The 21,453-nt window shown below is 39.6% G+C and overlaps 1 protein-coding gene across 50 annotated transcripts in view; it reads left to right on the top strand.

Annotated features, from left to right (window-relative positions):
- RIMS1 (regulating synaptic membrane exocytosis 1) overlaps positions 1-21,453 on the top strand; it is a 528,602-nt gene that overhangs the window by 457,429 nt on the left and 49,720 nt on the right. For 40 of the 50 annotated variants that reach the window (XM_050950597.1, XM_050950547.1, XM_050950548.1 and 37 more), the window contains one exon: positions 8,860-9,095. The exons of the other annotated variants lie outside the window; for them this stretch is intronic. In XM_050950597.1, the coding sequence (XP_050806554.1) occupies positions 8,860-9,095 (236 nt within the window). The remainder of the gene's footprint in view (positions 1-8,859; positions 9,096-21,453) is intronic. 50 annotated transcript variants of the gene reach the window in all.

The following is a 21,453-nucleotide window of genomic DNA, read 5'->3' as shown; positions in this document are numbered from 1 at the left end:
TGATGATGGAGTTTTAATGAAAGGTTGACACCACAAGAGTGAAAGTTGAGCAATTAAGGGGAACGATATTTTTAAGTGGACTGTTTACATTTTTGTTTTTTGCTTATTTTTGTTAACATTTATTTAGCTTCAATAACTAACAAATGTTTTGGGCAAATGCCATCTCTGTTAAAGATTTAGTAACCTAATCCCTGTAGTTAAGGTGTGAGAATTTATAAATATGCATCTCCTGAGACCTCTGCAGATTCCTCCAGCCAGCCCAGGAAGACAAGACTTGAAATTTCTAAGATAAAACAAGCAAAACCCCAACACCAAACTTACCCCATTTTTCTTTTTAAGAAGAATCTTTGATGATCTTTATATATCATAAAGAAGCAAAAAGAGGAACTACCCTAGTTTTTAATAAGACTTTCACAGGTCACTAGGAAATGTAGCTATAAGTCTCACATGGTAGGAAATATATATATGAGAAACATACAGGATTTCTTTTTAAATTTACTAAATTATAAAGCCACATTTCTTTATGAATTAGAGGAAATTATTTGCTAATAGATTTTATAGGGGAAAGATGATAATGAGTCATAAAAAATCAAAGCACAAAATAGTGGGAGTGTAGTAACAAAAACATGTAGGCTTGCTCTAAAAAAACTGAAAAATCTTCAGATTCATGTTTGTTTACTTCAAAAACTTCTGGAAAATGGTAGTGCAAAGGTCACATTGAAATAAATGTTTCCTTACTTCAAGGATGAATTTTATAAATTAATACAATTGATCAGTTGATATTCATTACCAAAAATGACACATTCCTGTAAATTAATGTTTCAAGTAAATACATTTTAATGTGTTTGCAACATTTCAGCTAAATGTTAACAAATACTGTAAGCACAAGTATTTAAAATTTCTTAATTCTTTATTACATGAGATATTAATTTCACTCTATTTTAGACTATATTTATTTATAAACTAAGAGCTGTACAATTGTATGAGGCTGTATAGTGCACAGCAGTGGTAAAAGTGCTACAGAACATTTCACCAGCACGCATGAGCTGCAGAATTTCTCACTAAAATTCAAACTGCAATGCTAGTGTAGATGATGCTCAGGCATCAAGGCCCTACATACACAATAACGTGGAGCCCCCATGGCTCTGTCGCTTTAGCCCCACCCCTGCACTGTGGCTGCACCTCAGACATGAAATGGCTGTGGTAAAGGTTCACCCTCCCAGAAAAGTAAAGCAAGGAATATTGGGCCCCCTTTTTGCACCCACAAATGGCAACCAGGGCCTCTTCTCCCCAATAAAGGGGCAGTAGATGGACTCCTAGAAGCCTTGGTATATCTGTGGGTAAATGGGCCAGGCTTGCTGAACTGCCATAAACTACTTTCTGCTGGGGTAGTGTTGGCAGGACCCTGTACAGTGAGCCATGGCATTAACACCCTATTTGAATGTGTAGGACAGATCACATTACTCAGAACTACTGTGTCAGGGTCAGGCTGTCTCCAGACTCAGACAGATAGTATTGCATTGGTTACACTGGGTTCACATTCTCTGTCCTTTCTTTTATAACCGTGAGGGCTAGAAATTTACTTTTTAAAAACAAAATGAAAGAAGAGATCCTGAGGTAATCACAGTAGCCTAGGAGCTGGGTCTCTGCCACAGGCCAATAGAGCATATCTCATTTCTAGCCTCATCTGGCACTTGGAAGCATAGTTAAAGCTCCTGGTGACTTTTTGGTGACCTGTGTAAAATGAGTTGCCCAGTTCAGTTCAGTTCCTAATTGCACTAACTGGCAGCTGATTGTCGTTTTAGTAGAGAAGCTAAAAACTGAGCTATCATAAGACTAACTACCCTCAGCCAAGAACTTTGTCTGCACTAGAGAAATTTACCATCCCCCTAGAACATGTGTACAACATTTAATGGGCACCTCCCAGCAACTCGTAAAGATGACGCCTATGATCCAGAGAACAAGTTGGCATAGACTAGGCTTTCAGAAGGTTTAAAATATGGCTTACACTGAACCAGTGCACAGCCAGTGTAATGTGGGCGTGCTGAAATGGCTCAACTAATTCTCTCGCCACTTTCCCCCAGTGCACCTTTCAAAATCTCCTCCAGGGCTAAGATACCCAGAAAATATTGCAACAGGAATAGTTTAAAAGAGAGCTAGGGTGGACAAAGGGAAAACCTGCTACAGTTCCTCCACCAACTCAGCAAGTGTGATGTGGAGGCAATGAACACTTTATGATTGACGTCAACCATTTCAGTTCCCTAGTATAGATACAGCAATAGAGGCAGTCCCTTGCAGGTCAGAGTCAAGGTAGAATGTTGCTGACACAGTGTGCAGAAGCATGTGTGCCGCTGCCTAAGAAGTACATGTTCTATAAATAAATGGAAAGCTCAATGTGCAGTATTGACAGTCTAACACATTTCAGGAGCCCTGAATTCATTATTTTTTTTTAAATATGAAGTTTCAAAACTTCCAAATATAACCTTTAAAATGCTATATTTTACTAAAGTGGGCTAATTGTCCTAGCAATCTTCAGCTATAAAGCTAGAAAATATACACTTACCTTCATGTTCTATAATTCATGTCTCAGAGAAAATCCTAATTTGTATTCCTTGTTCACAAAAGAAGTTTCTAAGTGAATTTTGTAACTTTCATTAGAGTATTTCTAATTGGTTGGTGTATGTAGAGTAAATACAAAAAATGCATTAACTACTGTATTCTTATGGGTTGGGTAGTCCTGATTTACATTCAATTGGCTTTGAAGTATTTGTGGGAAGGAAAAGAGGAGCAAAATGTATGTGTTATATGAAATAAAATATGACTGTTAGATCAGATATTTTGAAAGGCTGGATTTTACTGCAGTGAAATAGATCTCATTACAAAGAGGTTGATCTAGCAATAAAATAGTAATAGCAAGTGAAGTAGAGTATTTAGTTTATGAAGCAATCAGCATACTTGCAAAACAGTTTGCTTGGGTCTTGACAGCAAGAAGGAAAGTCTTCCTCTCCCCACACCACACACACAAAGGTAATATTTTGGTTATGTGCACCTACCATCATGACTGGGGTAAAAAGGAAAAGAATGAACCTGTGTGCAAGTATGATGGCCTTCATCTATGCCAGCACTAGGCTTTGAAGTGGAGACATTTAGAGTATAGCTACACTGCAGCTGGAAGCAGGCCTCCTAGCCCAAATAGACAGACTCACACTAACTCAAGCCAAATTAGAGGACTAAAAATTGCTATTTCAGGTGGCAGCTCAGGCTCTCATGCCCACCCAACCCCCTGGGTCTGAGCTATGGTGGCTAGCCCGAGTCTCTGCCAGTGCCATGACATCCACACTGCAACTTTAGCACACTGGCTTGAGCCGAGTGAGTACAAGCTCTCCCCCAGTTGCAGAGTAGACATAACCTCAGTACTGAACGCATGAGTCTACAGTTTCAGATAAAAAACCAGGCTCTGTAGGTTTGGAGCTGTAACAGATTTGCATCAGCTGTGAATTGGGTACAGAAGAGGCAGGGGCGGCTCTATTTTTTTTTGCCGCCCCAAGCACAGCAGTCAGGGAGCCTTCAGCGGCATTTCTGCAGGAGGTTTACCAGTCACGTGGATTCGGCAGCAGTTCTGCGGGTGATCACATGGTCCCACGCGTTCGGCGTGCCCACCGCTGAATTGCCACTGAAACTGCGGGACCGGCAGACCTCCTCCTGCAGAAGTGCCACCCTTATTGCCACCCTCACGATGACCAGCATGCCACGCCCCTCCCCCCCGGCTTGCCATGCCTGGAGCCTCCCCTGAGAAGAGGACACCCACTGACGATTAGATGCAGGGCCGGCCCACAATATTTTTGCACCTGACAGCGAGGAGCTCAAATGAGGCCCCATGCCCCTTTGCTTGGGCCAAAACTTTGAAAGGTCTCAATTCTGCCTTCTTCTTGTTCTGCTCCTCTCATGCTACTCCTCTGCTACCTACCCCCAATAAAGGAGAACTAACAGCGTAAAATGCCTTGTTTAGAAATTTTAAGTAACACTTAACTTTCAAATGCCTGAACAGCAAATGTAACTTTTCTTGTCTGCATAGTAAACACTGGCATTTTTATCTGTTTAACTAATCAAAGTGGTGCTTTCCATGCCTTCTTGGTTGCAAAGATTTGAACTGCTTCCTGAAGGTCCACAGCCTGGGCCAGCTCATGCTCAGTTGAGATGGTTTCAAGGCCGACCAGCCTCTCCTGTGTCATTGTGGAATGTAGATGTGTTTTTATTAACTTCAGCTTGGAGAAGCAGCATTCTCCACTGGCAACTGTTACGGGAAGAGTTAGAAGTATGCACAGAGCAACAAAAGCATTTGGAAAGAGAGTGGTCCTCTTATTTGTGCACATATATTCAAGAACAGATATTGGAGTTGATCCTGCTGAAATGTATCTTGAAAGGGCTTTCAGTTCATCACCTAAATCACTCACATTAATATTGCACATGTCATCATGTGTCAACACTGTCTCTAGTGCCCTGCATTTTTGGTGTAGGTCTTCTTCAGCTGTAGTGAGGAGTTTCAGAATAGCATATAACATCCCTAATATACTGCTGTTTCTTGAGCTGCATGAAACGTTCTTCAACTGACTGTATTGCACAATCTAGCACCTGGTTAAAGAATTCAACTTTGAATTGTTGTTTGGGGTCTCTTATGGGATTATCCTGTGCCTCCTAATCAAAATGTCTTCTTCGGTGACTCTCTTATTCTTGAATGGGTGGGAAAATAGCTTCAGTGTGAAGTTCCTCTGCCAACTTCTGTGCACTCTTCAGAACATTTTGAAATCCCTCATCTGACCGGTAAGTCTGTAGGTATGACTTTGCTTTGTCCATTTGTTCCATTGCTCCAGATATATCAAGGTCAACACCTGGGAGTCTTTTGCTTACAACATTTAGTTCAAACAGTATGTCATGCCACAACACTAAGCCACTCAGAAATTTGAAGTTACGTATGTTTCTGGTGATTCCATTTCCCTCTGCCACTGTTCTCCCATGAACAGTTCCTGTCATAGCATTATCCTCCATAATGGCAACTATGGCATCATCTATCTTCCCAATTTGGTGTTTGATAGGCTTTATCGCCGCCACTCGATTTTCCCATTGTGTGGCACTCAGTGATTTCAGTGTCAGAGAAGATGTTCCCAGATATTGCTTCAAAATTTGCCATCGATGAGTTGATGCAGAGAAAAATACATAGATGGTTTGAATTACATTAAAAAATTCAGCAGCCTCACTAGAAGCTGATGCTGCATCACTGACCAACAAGTTCAATGAAAGAGAACTGCATGGGACAAGAAAAGCTGGAGGGTTTAACTCTCAGATCCATGTCTGCCCCTTTCCTCTCATGTTGGCACCCTTGTCGTCGCCCTGACCTCTCATGTCAGCTATCACAATTCCCATATCTTCCAGCTTTTTAAGAAGCACATTTGTCATATCAGCTCCTGTAGTATCATCAATGTCAATAAATTCTAGAAAATGCTCTCTGACAGTCACCATTGCAGGGACATTTTCACTAGGTTCTGTTGTTGTTACAAATGCACCATTAAAGTAATTTGTTCTGTATGGCTGATGTCAGGTGTGCAGTTCAAGATAACAGAGTAATATCATGCTGACGTCAGATCTGCCACAATCTTCTGTTTGACTTTTGTTGCAAGTAACTGTATGATCTCATTTTGAATTGTTTTTCCAAGGTAGTGGTGTGTGTACATTTCTTGGGTGGTGACTCTTCTTAGCCCAGGTCTACACTAGCAGTGGGGGTCAACCTAAAATACACAACTTCAGCTACGCAAATAGTGTAGCTGAAGTCGGCGTATCTCAGGTCGACTTACCTGGCCGTGAGGAAGGCAGCAAGTTGACCACTGCCACTCCCCTGTTGACTCCGCTTCTGCTTCTCACGAGCTGGAATTCTGGAATCAACGGGGACCGCGATCAGGGATCGATTTTATCATGTCTACACTAGACTAGACCTTCCCTGAGATGCTCCTGGAGTACAGCATCAAACTCAGCCATCAACTCCACAATTTTAAGGAAGTTTCCATTGTTTGTCACATACAGCTGATCTGAAGTGCCACGCAGTGCTGGGTTTTGGGTAGTAAGCATTTTCACAGTGGCAATGAGCCTTTTCAGAACATTTTGCCAGTAAATAGACTCTGAAGCAATCTTCTCTTGATGCTGATCATCTAGGGTGACCTTTAATCTTAGTCTCTTCTCAAGCTCTTCCCTCCTATGGAATGCTCTCTGGTGATTTGCTGCCTTCTCATGGCATGCCAGATTTCTAGCCAGATTTTTCCTGTCCTTTTTTCCTGTAGAACCCAATGTGGCTGGAACATTAGACTGGAAGAATTTGCAACAAAAACAGTATGCAGCATTCTGGCTTTTTGAGTACATAAACCATGGCCTCTCCACTTTGTCACCATTGGGGATTTCATGCCAGTAATGTGTTGGATGGAAAGTTCTATTTTCATTGTCTTTGGAGAACATGATGTTTTTCACTTGCTGTGGCCCATGCAGTACAAGGAAGTCCCTCAGGCTCAAGTGAGTCCACAGTCCTGGATCATCTAGACTTAAGGAACTAAACTCAGCAGCAGCTGTTTCTTGTGCCTCCACCACACTTTTCTCTGAGCTACACTTTTTTTCGGGAATGTGCATGATTACATCCATTTGATATGGAGATACGGATGCTGCAGTAGCTGCCAGGTCACCTGTACTCTGACTAACTGGAAGATCAGGCATCTCCTCACCACTCACATTCTCACTGGGGCCAGAAGGCTCACTGTGAACATTTGTGTCTACGTATCTCAGGAGAGCTCCTTCCTGCTTAGATAGAAAAGCTTCCTTTGCTTTCTCTCTTTTTCTGAATGCTGCCCCACAGGGCATTTTCTTCTTTCACTCATGACTGCTGTTCTGTGCCAGCTATAGTGGCTCTCAACACTCAGTTGAAGGGGACAAATAGGCCCTGCTACCAGCCAGCTTGAGTGAGGGAAGATATCAGGTCTTAAGGGCCGAACTGGCTCCTACTACTTCAGTTGACTGCCTGTTCCCCTCAAGTGGGTTCAGGGAAGCAGCAGAAAACAGGAAGCTCCCTGAGAAGCTGGTGTTAATCAGTTCAGGCTCCTGGGGGTGCTAGAGAGGTACATAAGAGGCTCCTCCTCCTCTCTCTCCCTGCAGCTCCTGCTGCTTTCTGTTATTCCCTCTCACCTTTTCTCCTGCCTGCTTGTTAAATCTTTTGTGCCCTCCTTCCTCCAGCACAGCAATCCACCGCTCTGTGCACCTAAAGCAGAGAGAATACATATGCACCAGCAGCAGACACAATTTTCTACACTCTGGGGCCTAGTGGCTACTACTTTATTAAGTAACTTAGTCTGTCCCTTTGCTAAAGTGGGATTGTTCCCTAGAGTTACTTCCCAATGCTCTGTCCAGTCCTTGTCTGCAGCATCAAACAGGAGGTTTATAAATTGAGAGCACTCAAATTCAAACAGGTATTTGCTGTTTTATCAAATGAAAATGAAACAAACAAACAAACTTGGCTATGTGATTTGCTTTTTGAGTTAATTTAGTGAAAGACCCACTGGTTGGTGGGCAAGCTGGAAAATAAAATGGACTCATTCAGCATCAAATGCCCCAGCAACAACTATATGGCTGAAACCAGACAATCATGATGCTGTCCATTGAACTCGCACAGAAAAATGATAAAAGACAAAAACACTCATATCACCAGTGGGCAAACACTTTTCACAAAGTGACCGTTCCATATCTGACCTCTTAGGATTCATCTCTATAGGAACATCTTCAAAAGACAAGCCTGGGAACTTAATTCATAACTCTGCTAGATACCAAAAATCCTGGATGCAACAGAGACACTGGGTTTATGGATCCTTACAACAGTTTGTAACACACCCCACTGCTAGCTGACCCCTAATTGTCCACTTCATTTTAAGTGGTCTCCCACAACATGTCTTAATCCCTTATGGTTAACAATCTATGTCCACTTAGCTCAGACACTCTGGTTTCCTTCCTCAGACCCTAAGAAGAGCTCTGTAATGCTTGAAAGCCTGTATGTTCCACCAACAGAAGTTGATCCCCCGAAAGATATTACCTCACCTACTTTATCTGACTCATTTATGACATTCTTAAAACTATATATTTTTCCTTCATAGAGGGATGATTGCATTTACCTGAGAAAACCAATAAGAAGTCATAGAATATACTCAGATAAATTACATCCTTGCTTACAAGGGAGCTAGTCACATTTGGCAAGCTACTCAATTGACCTTTGAGGTCCTTGGAATACATTGTCCTATAATAATGGATAGAGTTATTTTAATGAGGGTCTGGTTATTTATTCTCCTCTTTTAGTAAAGTGTAGCAGGTAGCAAACAGAGTGTCCTATGTCTAGTGACAGCCCAGTCCATTGCGAGCAATGCTTATAATATATGTAGATTAACCTACCTCTGTTTTGTTTAATATATTTGTTTATGTTGGCAGTAAAAATTACTGGAGTATCACTGTATATATTCAATGGTCACTGTATATATTCAATGGATGCAAAGAGCAAGACTATGTAATTGATACATCTCTGTGTTTGTGTGTTTCCATCTCTTTGAAGAACCATCATGTTTATTTTTTTTGTAGAAGAGGTGAAGGATAGATTACAATGTAGAGAGCATGTAGTTTGAGAGATGTCAAATCAGTTATATATTTGGATACCAGATAAACAGAGTTATAATAAGATTTTACTTTAAAATGATTGTTGAATTAATTTGCTGATAAAATGAATTATGTTTTGAAGACCCTATTACACATACACTTAATTTAAATGTTTTTACTTTGTAAATATAGTGCGTTTACCCCTAAAATGCAAGGCAGACGGATGGGGACTTCAGGGAGAACCATCACAAAAAGCACAAGTGTGAGTGGAGAGATGTACAAACTGGAACATAATGATGGGAGTCAATCAGACACTGCTGTCGGGACAGTTGGAACAGGTGGGAAGAAAAGACGATCCAGTCTCAGTGCCAAAGTGGTTGCCATAGTATCTCGAAGGAGCAGAAGCACATCTCAACTTAGCCAAACAGGTGAGTGATATATACTCAAATTAAAAACAGGTTATACTTTACCCATGGCACATGGACTAATCATATGTGTATGTCAGAATATAGTCCACTGAGAAAAAGCTCTTTCCATCTCAGAAAGAGTTTTTGAGTCATTTAATTTTGTCTGATTTCTAAACTTGGCAAAGAATCCGTGCAGTAATGTTTTAAAAATATGTATTATAAATCTCTTCTGTCCTGATGAATGAATGTGTTTATCTCTCAGAAGCCTTGTTTACATGTAGCAAGGAAATGCAAAGAGACATATGTGGGTATTAAGAGTTGATGGGTTAGACATGAATGACATACTGCATGTACAAAATCTTTTTTGACAGAACAATTCAGTACAAATGCAAGACTTGTAACCTGCAGCATATAAAGGTCAGTTATATAACAGGCATAATTTTAAGGTGTAGGTGTAGCACCTACAGTACCAACATGTTTAATATTATTTTAAGAGATTACATCTCATTTCTCAGTTAAGAGGAAACCTAGTGTTTTCTATTTAAAAACAACACTGGCAAAATGGGGTCAGTGAATTCAGATAAATTAGAGTGCAGCATGATGCTTCATTATGTGCTTGAGGGGTTCCAGTTCTTTATTGCTACTTCAGAAATCTTAAAAGCCTTGTATCTGTGTGGCCTGAAGGGGAAACAGCTCATACAGAAAGAAGCAAAAGAAATAAATGTTTTAAAGTCCCCAGTCCTGCTCCTGCTGAACTCACTGAGTTTTGCAATTGACTTCAGTAGGAATAGGATCAAGCCCTTAATGTCCTGTGTTGCTTAAAAAAAGGAAAGTTTTAGAATAGCCGAGCACTCAGGCATACTGTACTGTTCCTATCACACAGTTAGGATAATCCCAAAGTGAAGGTAAGTATCAGTATTGTATATTTATATTATCAAGTCTCTTTCCTCGTTTTTCTTTTTCTCTTTTGTGAGCACTAGAAGCAAGTTTGTTTTTATTGAGATTTCAGGCAGCTTCAATTAAAATGTAACTATTCATCTACTTCTAGTTTTATGTTTTTAAACTGAACATGCATGCTAAATTATGCATTTGAGTCAAATGTTAGCTGTAATGGGATCATCTGAAGTACAGAACTAGAAGTTATGTTAATACTATGTTGTGTTGCTCAAAATGCAATAGGGTCATTATCACTCAGTCTCATTAATCTAAGTAGCAAACAGATTGTTACTTAAAATAAACCATATTAGTTCAGATCAATCCAAATCAGCTACTGTAATTTAAAATTTAAAAGTGGTCTGGCAGTATTCAAAGTGTCTGTGCTGATACATTCCCCCTTTGTTAAGAGCTACATATTTTAATTTTATTTATAATTATTATTTTGTTTAAAGTGTATATAATTTGGTTTGAAGCTGCATTCCTTCTGAACTTCAACTCCCAATGAAACAGGAACAGAGGAATTAACATACTGGATTAGTCCTGTGATCCACTTAATAGTCTGGTACTCTTGTCTTGGACAGTGGCTGTAACAAGCTGCTTCAGAGAAGGGTGCAGGAAACTCCCCAGAAAGCAGAGGTGGAGTAGTTTGTCTGCCATTAAGGTCTTGCCCTGCTCCCTAATAATTATAGAGATTGGCTTAAACCCTGAACTCTGAAGTTTTATATCACTTCCCATAGGGTTTATTTTTGTTTGTTTAGGATTTTTTAACACATTAATAACTTGTAACTCTGGATATTTGTGTTATCCATAAAGTATATAATTCCTCTTTGAATCTTGTTCAAATCAAGTTCAAATTTCAAATTAATTGGCGTTTTAGGTGTGTCAGGAATATAGCATCAGGCTGTTAATATGTAAAGTTTTTAAAAGATAATATTAAATTCAGCCTGAGGAGGTTCATGTTATACTATAATTCTCTAGAGTACACAATGTCTTCCACTGCAGTGGAGACCATTGCAGTGACTTTTGCTTGCAAAAATATGATTGTGTAGTACTTTCAGCCTTAAAACAGTGTTTAATGTGATTCTTAGTTTCCCTTATTGTAAACTCAGGCACTTCTACTGTAAGGTAAAATCTAAGCAAATTCTGTTTATTACCTGTGATTTCTCAAAATATTCACAACAATACAGAAACTCAGTATCAGAATAAAAAGTAAGTCATTCCAAAAGGACAGGAATCAAATATTGACCTAGTAGACAGAATTGCTGACATTCCTTTGAAAAAATTCAGTAGCTGAGTTCCAGGTTTCCTGAATGTGAAAGAATAATGTCTAAATGTATACAATACAATAATGTAAAAATCCCAAAGGCCCTTGTTTGGACACATTTTTTAGTCCTATACAGAAATATAACTTTATGTGCTTTCAGTAAAATATCTGTCAGAAACCAGGGAGTTGAATTATTTGTATTTTATTGGATTAATTTATGCACCTAGGTATAAGGCCTGATGCTCTCTTTCCAAGGAAAACCCATAGTAGGGGACTAAGTATTCAAACTCTGAGTCCTAACTCACAGAATTGTTGTCACATTTTCTCTCCTGGAAGAGGGTTTTGAGGCCACACACAGAGGATCATGAAAGCAAGGATTTCAGTAAACAAACCCTGAGGAGCTGGAGTGAACTGGGTGGCACCACTGCAGATCTCAGTGCATTTGCAAGGAGAGCTCGCCATTCTGTTTTGATCCTTAAATTATTTCTTACCTTGATAGTCCATCAACCCTAAGCTCAAGTATAAGATATACTGTTTGAATGCCTAAGTATGTGTATATATTAAGACTATATAGTTCTTTATCTAACTTATCACTATCTATAGCACTGTGTAACTATGTATTTTGAGTGACATCATTTAAATAAATGTAGGGTCATACAAGTTATAAAAAAATTATGACTTGTCTACAGGAAATAGGGTAATGCAGGCTAAATAAAGAAATCCACAAAGCATCCTTAATTTATTTTCACACCTGTTATACTTTTATAATTCATTATTGGCTGCTCTATTTAAAATTAAAATGTGTATGTTCTCATTAAGTAATGTAAACTAGACCCTTTAAAATAAATGTCTAAATATTTATTTGTTACTAATATTTGAAAATCAGCTTCAATAGATACTTTTTCACAAAAAGTTGTAAATTTACATCACTATTAATATTGTGCAGCCCTCTGAAAAAAAGTCAGAAAAGAGTTTATGCTGTAGCTCTGTAATCAGCCATTTGATAAATGCACGTTTATTACAAATAATTATAAATCTATGTAAAGATTTATTAATAGATTTGAATAGCCTCCCCTGTGCCACTCAGGTCAGTTTAATAGAATAGTTATACTATTTACCAGAGAATATGCAATCTGAAGAAACTACTCATGACTTGCATATAAATTTGTTTCTAACCCCATGCCTTCAGGCATTGCCCCCACAGCTCCTAGTGGCCACAGTTCTCAGCCAATGGGAGCTGAGGAGCCAGCGCTCAGGGTTGGGGCAGCGCGCGGAGCTCCCTGGCCAGCCCTGCACCTAGGAGCCGGACATGCCAGATGCATCCGGGAGCCACACAGAGCCAGGGCAGGTAGGGAGCTTGCCTCAGCCCCACTGCACCACCAACTGGACTTTTAGCAGCCTATTAAAATCTCCAGAATTGCTTACAATAGTCATTGGGAGATCGATGCCGATTCCTGTAGACTCCCGGCCAATCTGGGAGGGTTGCCAAACCTAGCTCTACCTTTTAAAGCCCTCACGATCATTACACAGCCATCTTGCCACTATCTCTGCTCTACTTTCCCTATATTTGAGGTATTCTCAAGCTGTATTTCCATGATGCTTTGCATCTGTCGGACTAGATCACGTTTTCACATCAAATAGGTGTTATTCTGGGCCAAATTGGCAGGGTGTTTGCCTTCCTCACAGCATCACGGAGGCCCAATTTTAGGTTTAAAGGAGTGTGAATAGGAATTTTTAATGTTAAGAAATAATGTTGAAATTATTGGTTCATCATTTTTTGTATACAGTGTCCACTGAGGACAATAGCTGAAAGGGCCGGTGCCCAGAAAGAAATATAAAAGATGTAGCTGGTGGACCTTTTTGTAGGGAGAAGGGGAGACCTTAAGTCTTCACAGACTGAGGTACCCCTCAGAGATACCCTCATTCCCCATCACAAAGGGAGGGAAGAGAGGATCTTGAGGTAGGCTAAATCCTAGGAGTTAGGTTTTTTTGTATTTGGGGATGGTGGGGTCAGATAGCACTTCCCAGCTATAGTTAAAGTTGTATTCTGCTCTTTAAAATCAGTCTCTTTATCTATGTTTCATTCACCTAATTTTCAATATTTGAAATGTGTCAAAGTGCTGATCTTGAGGCAAACACTTTATATTGCAGTAATTTTTAGCATCCTGTTTAACTGTGTATAGATTTTATGGATATATGTGTGCCTAATACCTAATCTAAATCCCTTTAAGGTCAGTATAACTCCTATTGACTTCACTGAGAGTTGGAGCAGGCATATAAAGAATACACCATGCTGTGATGGTGATGGAATAAAGGCTCTACTGGCTTGAGCTGGCAATGGCTATGTTACTCATAAATGACACATCCAATAAAACCTTTTAATGAGTTCAACAATGGCACATATTTCACAAAACAAACTATTTCAGAAATGTTTTAGAGATTTATTTAAACTTATAGGGTGATCTTCACCCCCTGTAAGGGGTCAATATTAGGCCTATACACCCTTTGTTCCTGTTTTCACCAATGAATATGTTGTGAAAATTGTGTAATATAGAAAATGCCATTCTTTGTGCTACTCCATAATCCATGAGAGGCAAAGCTGTGTTCATTGTGGAAGAATTTAAAGAATCGGGATGATGTATTACAGCTGCATGCTTGCTGGTCAAGAACAAGAAATGGAAGAAATTAAATTGAATGGTTTATATAATGTAGCATATATTCTTCTCCATTCCTGCCAAACAGGTTCATGAGGAGAACAATGAGATTCATGATTTTTTTAAGGCCAGTTTCTGAGTGCCTTTCTATTAGAATTCCTAAGCGGAGATTTGTCTCCTAGGAGTCTGATTTGTCTGAGGTGCTGAGCAGCCACACCTCCAACTATAAGAATCATGGCAGTACATGGCAGGGAATCATGATGAGTTATTTCATCAGAAGAATCAAAGTTATCTATTGTCCCTGTTCCTGTTTGCAAAGTTGCACTCTGGAAATAAATCAAATCTCATTTGAAAAGGAATCTTCCGTCCTCCAGATGTGGAGGATGTACTGTGGGATGGAGCTGTATTCCTGAATTTTCAGATGACAAAAGCTTTGAAAACCTTTGTATACATGTTTTATTGACAAAAATGAAGAGACTGCTACAGAAAGACTCTACAGACCTGAATATATACAGGATAGCTTTAAGGTACTGGCATGAAACAAACATAGGTGAGGCATAGGTGTGTGCTCAGTCAAACTTAAGACTGTTCTGCAATTGAGAATTATTTCCATCAAGAAGTCACTATCAAATGTGAGCAAAAAGACCTGAGAAAGCTTGAGGGAATATCTACATTAGAGCTGCAGGTGTGCAGCTTGTGTAGGTGTACTACTGTAACTGTGCTCTAGCTGGCTAAAAATGGCACTGTGAATGTCGCAGCACGGGCTTCAGCACTGGCTGCTCAAGCTAGTATGTACTCAGTGGGGAAACAGGCAGTCTCGTGCAGCCTGTGCTGAAGCCTGCACTGCAATGCCCTTGCTGTTGTTTTTAGCAAGCTAGATAGAGTATGACTAGCATGGGTATGTCTACACACGCTGCAAATCGCACTTGCAGTTGTACATCTACACTATGGTTAGGCGTAAGGAGCTGTTTAATTGTGTAGACATTTGGGTTCAGGTGGAGCCTGGACTCTAGGACAAGATGGGAGAATCCCAGAGCTCAGGCTGCAGCCTGAGTCCAATTATCTACACTGTAGTTAAACAGCCCTGCAACCCCAAGCTAGCTGGCACGGGCCAGCCATGGGTGTCTAATTGCAGTGTGGACATATCCTTAGAGAATCATGTGATCTAGTTCTCCCCCATAAGCTATTAGCCTTCCCCACCACACAGCATGAGTAGAACCTTCCTATAGTCACCTGAAGTGTTTCCCTTAATTAAGGGATAAAGAGAATTCCCATACAGCCTCTGGAATTCAGCTTTGATATCCAACATGTCAATTTCAGAGGACAATCCAACAGTCTACTCCTAATAATATTTCACTATCCAGTTTAGCAAGCTATGTCAGTGGTTGTTTTCCATGCATGCTCACAGATGCTGATGTGAAATTCCTGCTGCATCTGGCTGATCGGCAAGCAAGGCTGCTTTCTGAGAATAATGCTGAGACCCATGGATACAGATGCCATTCTCTGGTTACTTTGTTGAATGACTGAAGTTGGGTAACATTTAGAAAGGCGAACCTATTCAGTAAATACATGTGCATGGGCTATAATCATCCGTTGGTGCAGAAGACAATAGCATACCCAGTCATTGACTGACTGCAAGTGGGCACTATTCTTCAGTGGTAAAAATAAGAGTGGTTGGGACACTTGAAAGGTAAATAAGCAGAGAACAGCAGTCTTCCAAATCTAGAGCCACATACTTTCACAGCAGACACTAAAAAATATGATGTCAGTACTTCATTTTCACAGTCCTCATGCCAGCCTGAGTGTAAATTACACCTACAAAGAGCATTCCAGGCAGAAAAGAAAATCTATGGATAATGTTCCACTTGTCTTGGCAGCTGTGCTGTGGCATACCAAGAGACTGCTTGCCAGACAGGATATTATTAGGGACAAATTTTAGGCTTTAATATTTTGGAAATAACAAAATATTATTTAATAAAGAATTTTGTCTAGTAAAACTCTAAAATTCTTCTGACATTCCATCAGTGCCAGAGTCCCATTCAACTGCCAGACACACAAATAGCCTTGTGCTAGTACCACTGCCTATCACACTGGCCAATATTGTCCCATTGTTGCTTTGTATTCCCTTGTCAGTCTGTATCCATCTGTTCTCTCCTCTTGTAATTAGGCTATAAGCCCCTTGGGGCATGCCCTGTCTTTTGTTCTGTGTTTGTGCAGTTGCTAGCACAATAGGGTCGTGGTCCATAAATAAGAGTTCAAAACTGAAAGTGAAAAAGATTTAAATTACAGGAGGGATCTAGGCAGACAGATGTAATTATCCAAACTGGAATTTTGCAAGAAAAAAATGGACTATTATTCCCCCCTTTGCTAAGACTCAAGAGAAACTCTGATAGCAAAGTGACCCATAACCTTTCCACTACTCTGTCACACCAAACTCCCTACCTCTCTACTAGGATGTCAGTTCAGTAATGACTCAAAAGGATGAGTGCTATCTCCTTAACCAGGAGCACTGATTTCCACAGCATCCTGGCCTTTCCTTGACCAATTCCCAACCAAGTACTGAACAGGCTCAACCTGCTTAGCAGAGGAATATATAAAACCCACAATTTTCCTCTATTTTACGGGTCATTAGTTATTTTGCTGTTTATTGTTATTTTTTTAATTGTAGTTTTGAATGGCTTTGTTTCTTAACCCCTCCCTTTGTGTATTTCTGGGCTGCTGTATTTAAGGACAGTTCATTAAAAATGTCAAATTGTCAAGCTGTATCAGGAATATTTGGTGGCCGAGGCAGTGAGATAGTTAATTTTCTTTTTGTTCTACAGTTTGACAAGACAAGGCATCATGTCTGTGTTTTTATAAGATTTCTAATATTTTTGTTCTCTTTCACAGTCATCTTTTATTTGGCCGGACTTGTTACGTAAGATCTTGACTGTTTTGATAGTAAAGTAGATTTGGGGAGGCTTCCAAGAAACAGTTACTTGGAAGTTGCAAACTATAAAACAACCCTCCTGGACCAGCATTTCTATACAATTCACTTGTGGTTAAAGTTCCCATATGGCATAGAAGAGCAAATCCAAAGTACCTGTTTGCATTGTCTGCTCACTGCTGCAGCAAAGCCTGTTGAATAACTAGTATATATCCTCCTCTACCCTAGTGTAACTCCATTTTGTTAGTCCAAGGATTCAAATTTCTGCCATAAAACTTCCCTATATACTTTCATTTTCTTGTGTACGTGTAGAATAATTCATGGCAATCTGGGGAGTAGTATCTCTTTCCTCAACATTTCCACTCTCAGCCAGCATTTAGCTCACTTTAATATTGCCATAACAAGAGTCTGCTTCCTCTGGTTATTGTTAATTTTCACAGACTTAGCCCTCTCAGTCCATTTCAGATAACTGAAGCAAATCTCTGAAGCTATTTACACTATTCCACAAAAGAAAGTATAAAGAATGAGGAAAGGGCATGACATCAATGTGGGTTTTCCTTTTCCACCAAACTGAAAAAAAAATGCTTCTGGAATACTAGCAGTGGATGCGGATGGTGCCCTGGAAGAGCTGTCCAGAATGGGGCTCTAAACCTGACAACTAAATAGTGAAGAATATTTTGTTGAGAGGAACAAAACCTTCATTCAGATGTTGCTTTAGCTCAAATAAATGCCTGGAGGAAAAAACGTACCACCATAAGATACAGAATGATATTGAAAGAAAAGGAAAAGAAGGGAGAGTAACACAAATTCAACACAAACACCAGCTTATTTCTGTGAGATGAACACTTTGTTCTAATGATGATTCTTAATTCTTCGAAACAAGTGAGTGCATGTAAGCATGTTCTTTTTTATTTGCTGTTGCCATCTAGCTGAGGAATTCACTACCGTTAATAGAAACATAATTCAGTCTGAGTTACTCGTCTTCCGAAAGATTTCCTAATAAGGGTTAGTATTTTCAAACAAAGTCCAGCCTGCTCTGTTGAATTAGTGTAACATATGGTTCTTTTCCTTTTTCCTGAACTATACATTTTGAGTTTGATTATGTTTTGCACTTGGTTGAATTGCAGTAAAGTACTGATTTGCGGTGGTATTTATTAGCACTTTTTTCCCCCTGGATTTTTTTTACACAGATTCCTGCAGAAAGTGAACCCCAGTTATTATATTTTTTTGTTATTACCAAATTATAATTTATTTATGTTTTAAAATTCATGCAAGTATAATGTCAGGAAAATTAAATTACTGTGAAACAATACAGCCATCCTTTTATCTGTGAGTTTGCATGCATGTAAAACAGCACTATAATTACAAATATTTAAAATGTATTTGTTTAAGGGAGGAAGGACTTTATTCCTGTTCTGTTTCTATAAAATGTATTTGTTTAAGGGAGGAAGGACTTTATTCCTGTTCTGTTTCTATTTTGTTATCTAATAGTGAAAATTAAATCACTTTAAAATAGTTCCCATTCATCTATGAAATATAGTAAAAAGTGATCTTACTAGTAACGTTTGCTGTATTTTCATTCAGTTTTATTTAACCAGGACTATAATTTGCTTTATCATCTGACCAGTGAGTTCCTTTCATACTTTGGTCCCACATTCTACACAGGGTAAATATAAAAAGATGTATTGAGATAATATCAAAGTTGTGACACAAATTGGCAGGAGATAAAATAATGCCTAATTTCTGCAAGGGAGAAAAGGTTAGTACTATCTTTCGGTCAAGATTTTTTGACACAGAAGGGTAAATTAAGACAGTGTGTCATCCTTAAGCTTGAATTTCATTGCTTGTCACATCCTGTGCACCTGAGCCTGCCCACATGCATGGCTTTCTGACACACTGAAATGTCTCAGAAGCTAGCTCTGCCTGCAATCATCAAAAGAAAAAGCACACCAGTTCTGTGTCACAGAGCTGAATGGCTGCCTGGGGAAGAGATAACACATCCAGATAAACTCGCTGTTTCCCATGGCTAAACATCTGCCTATGGTTGGGAACATGTCCATCTCTCCACATGAAGCAGAGACCCAGCAACTGGAATAACTGCTCTGCACAGACTAACCAGTGCAACTCTGTTAGATAAAATGGAGCTTGCATTGGTATGACTTACTCCAGTAAGTTACCAATGTAAGTTGCACCTGTATAAGACCCATTCTGTGCCAGTGCAGTGGGTTTTTTCGCACTTAAACCCAGGGCCAGATTTACACCTTACACCTAGGCACAGCTTCCCTCCCCTCCCATCCCCTTGCCTACAGCTGACCTTCATGTTTTCTGTAAAAAAAAATGAAACTTTTAACACACTTTTAACTTTTAGGCGCCCCAGGCACGTGCCAGCTGTGCCTAATTGGAAATCTGGTCCTGTTCAAACCACCAATACAATTACATTGGTGCAAATTTGCCTAGTTCATATAAGCCCTTAGTGGTGAGATAAACTAGCTCTGTGACCAACTTTTTAGAAGTTTCACGTGGTATGAAGAGAGATCTTCTTTCCTCTGCTACTTGCCTGGCTTCCCACATAGGGTTCCCTTCATATGTTGGAGGAATTCTGAGCTGCATAGTTAAGGCAGTTTTGAAACAATCTTTGTGCCAGTGGAGCAGTGCAGAGGTGACTTAACCAGGCCCCAAGGACCTAAATCTTTAGAAAAAGTCCTGGGCCTCCTGCCTACACCCTTCCTCAGCAAATATATCCCAAAGTTTTATAAAACAAAACAGTTCTGAGCATAAGCAACTTTTGAGATCATGCCAATACATTGTGATATTTCTTACAAACCATTGATAGTATCTTATGAGTAGTCTTTTTATGCTGCTGGGGAATATTCAAATTGCACTAATGTATTGATTCTTTTGATGAATTATAACTATCATAATACTGTAACTATAAAGAAGTAATAACAGACTAGTGAAGAATTATCAAAAACATGAGTGGATTGGGATATAGATATAATTATGGACGTCATATCTCTGGAGCTGTTCGACCATGGAATTATTTAGCTCTGGATGTTTCAGAAAATACAACTGACAAATTTTCACCCTCCTTATAAAAGTTGCAAATGAGAGCCAGAAAGAGAGAGAGAAATTGGCTTGAAAAGAATCATATCTCTGACATTATCTATATTAGAAAGGGTTTGCCAGTATAGCCGTACCAGCATAATTATTCTGGCAAACCTTCCTAGTGCAGATGTAATTTACCAAAAGGTGTTTTTTTGTTTGTTACTGGTAGCTTATACCAATCCTTTGAGCAAAATAAGCTATCCTGGCAAAAAGGACTTTTTTACTGTTATAACTGCATCTCCACTATATCATTAAACTATGTCACATGGCTAGCAGAGCTCAGTCATTGTACATTTTAAGCGTAGAGCGGGTCTCTGGTGAAAAATTGGTATCTGTTTCTGTGAAAATAGACAGAAGTGCATTTCACTGAATAGAATTAGATATTTATGATGCAGAAGCTGTAGATATTTTAATCTCTCATTTAGTTCTGTTGCAGCTATGAATCTGAAGAGAGCTGTGAAGAAATCTTTAATACTATTCTCTGTTTTGGCCAGAAATGGTTCCAAATCCCAGCAAAAAGCTCCATGACCACCTGAGACAATGTAACACTGTAACACAAAGAAAAAAGCAGTGGACTTTTTTTCAATTATGGGGCGATATCACCTGCTGCTTTCCTTGCTGCTAAGGATGATGTCAATTTCTGTTAAATTCTGAAATGCAGAGAATTTACAAGAGGCAGACTGGAAGTACTAAGAATTTTCAAATTATGCAGTGTAGAGAGGGAACCAGTAAGGGCAAAAAGAGAGCAGTACTATGGAAGGGGAAAGCAGCTATGCAGTAGCATCTGCTCACCAGCTGCTGTGTGGGAGCTCAGCATGTGAATGGACAAGAGTCTTGGGAATAGCTACTCTGCACAGTATGTTTTCCTCTCTGAACACACTAAGGTACAGTGCAAAAAAAGTAAATTCAGTAACTCCCTTCTCCGTGGTTTTTACACGTCTTGAAAAGGGTGTGGGAGTTCATCTGGCAGAGATGTAGATAATGGCAACACTGAAAAAATACGGTTGTGTGGTGAAAAGGCTGGAGAGGAGTAAGGACAGGCTGAGATCTACAAGAACTGGCCTTGTTCCCACATACGTCAGTCTGCCACTCTAACTGCTAACCATAGCCAGCGACCATGATGTGCTGGCCTTGTTACCAAGAGGGAGAACTGCTGTAGGGCAGCAATCAAATAAAAACAGTGTGACAGTGAGATTTGGTGCTCCCTTTTGGTGCAGTTTTACATGTAATGAGGAGCTTACTGCCCAAAGTCAGCTACTGTGATTTAAAGGGGATGTAAATCAAATTAATAATAAGTAATAATGATAATAATAAGCAGTAACATCGGAGGGGCACAAATAACACCCCCCCGATGTTGAAAAAAAAAAAGGCCGTGGCTTTGAAGAGAATTTTTCTCCCACCACCATCACCAAAGTGATCTGAGTATGTATCCTTGCAGATTTGACCCCACCTTCCAAAACCCTGGATCCTGAGGGGATTCCCTAGAGGCCAGGT

Source organism: Gopherus flavomarginatus, chromosome 4 (genome assembly GCF_025201925.1).
Source record: "Gopherus flavomarginatus isolate rGopFla2 chromosome 4, rGopFla2.mat.asm, whole genome shotgun sequence".
Taxonomy (NCBI): domain Eukaryota; kingdom Metazoa; phylum Chordata; order Testudines; family Testudinidae; genus Gopherus; species Gopherus flavomarginatus.
This window is presented reverse-complemented; position numbering and strand designations above follow the sequence as displayed.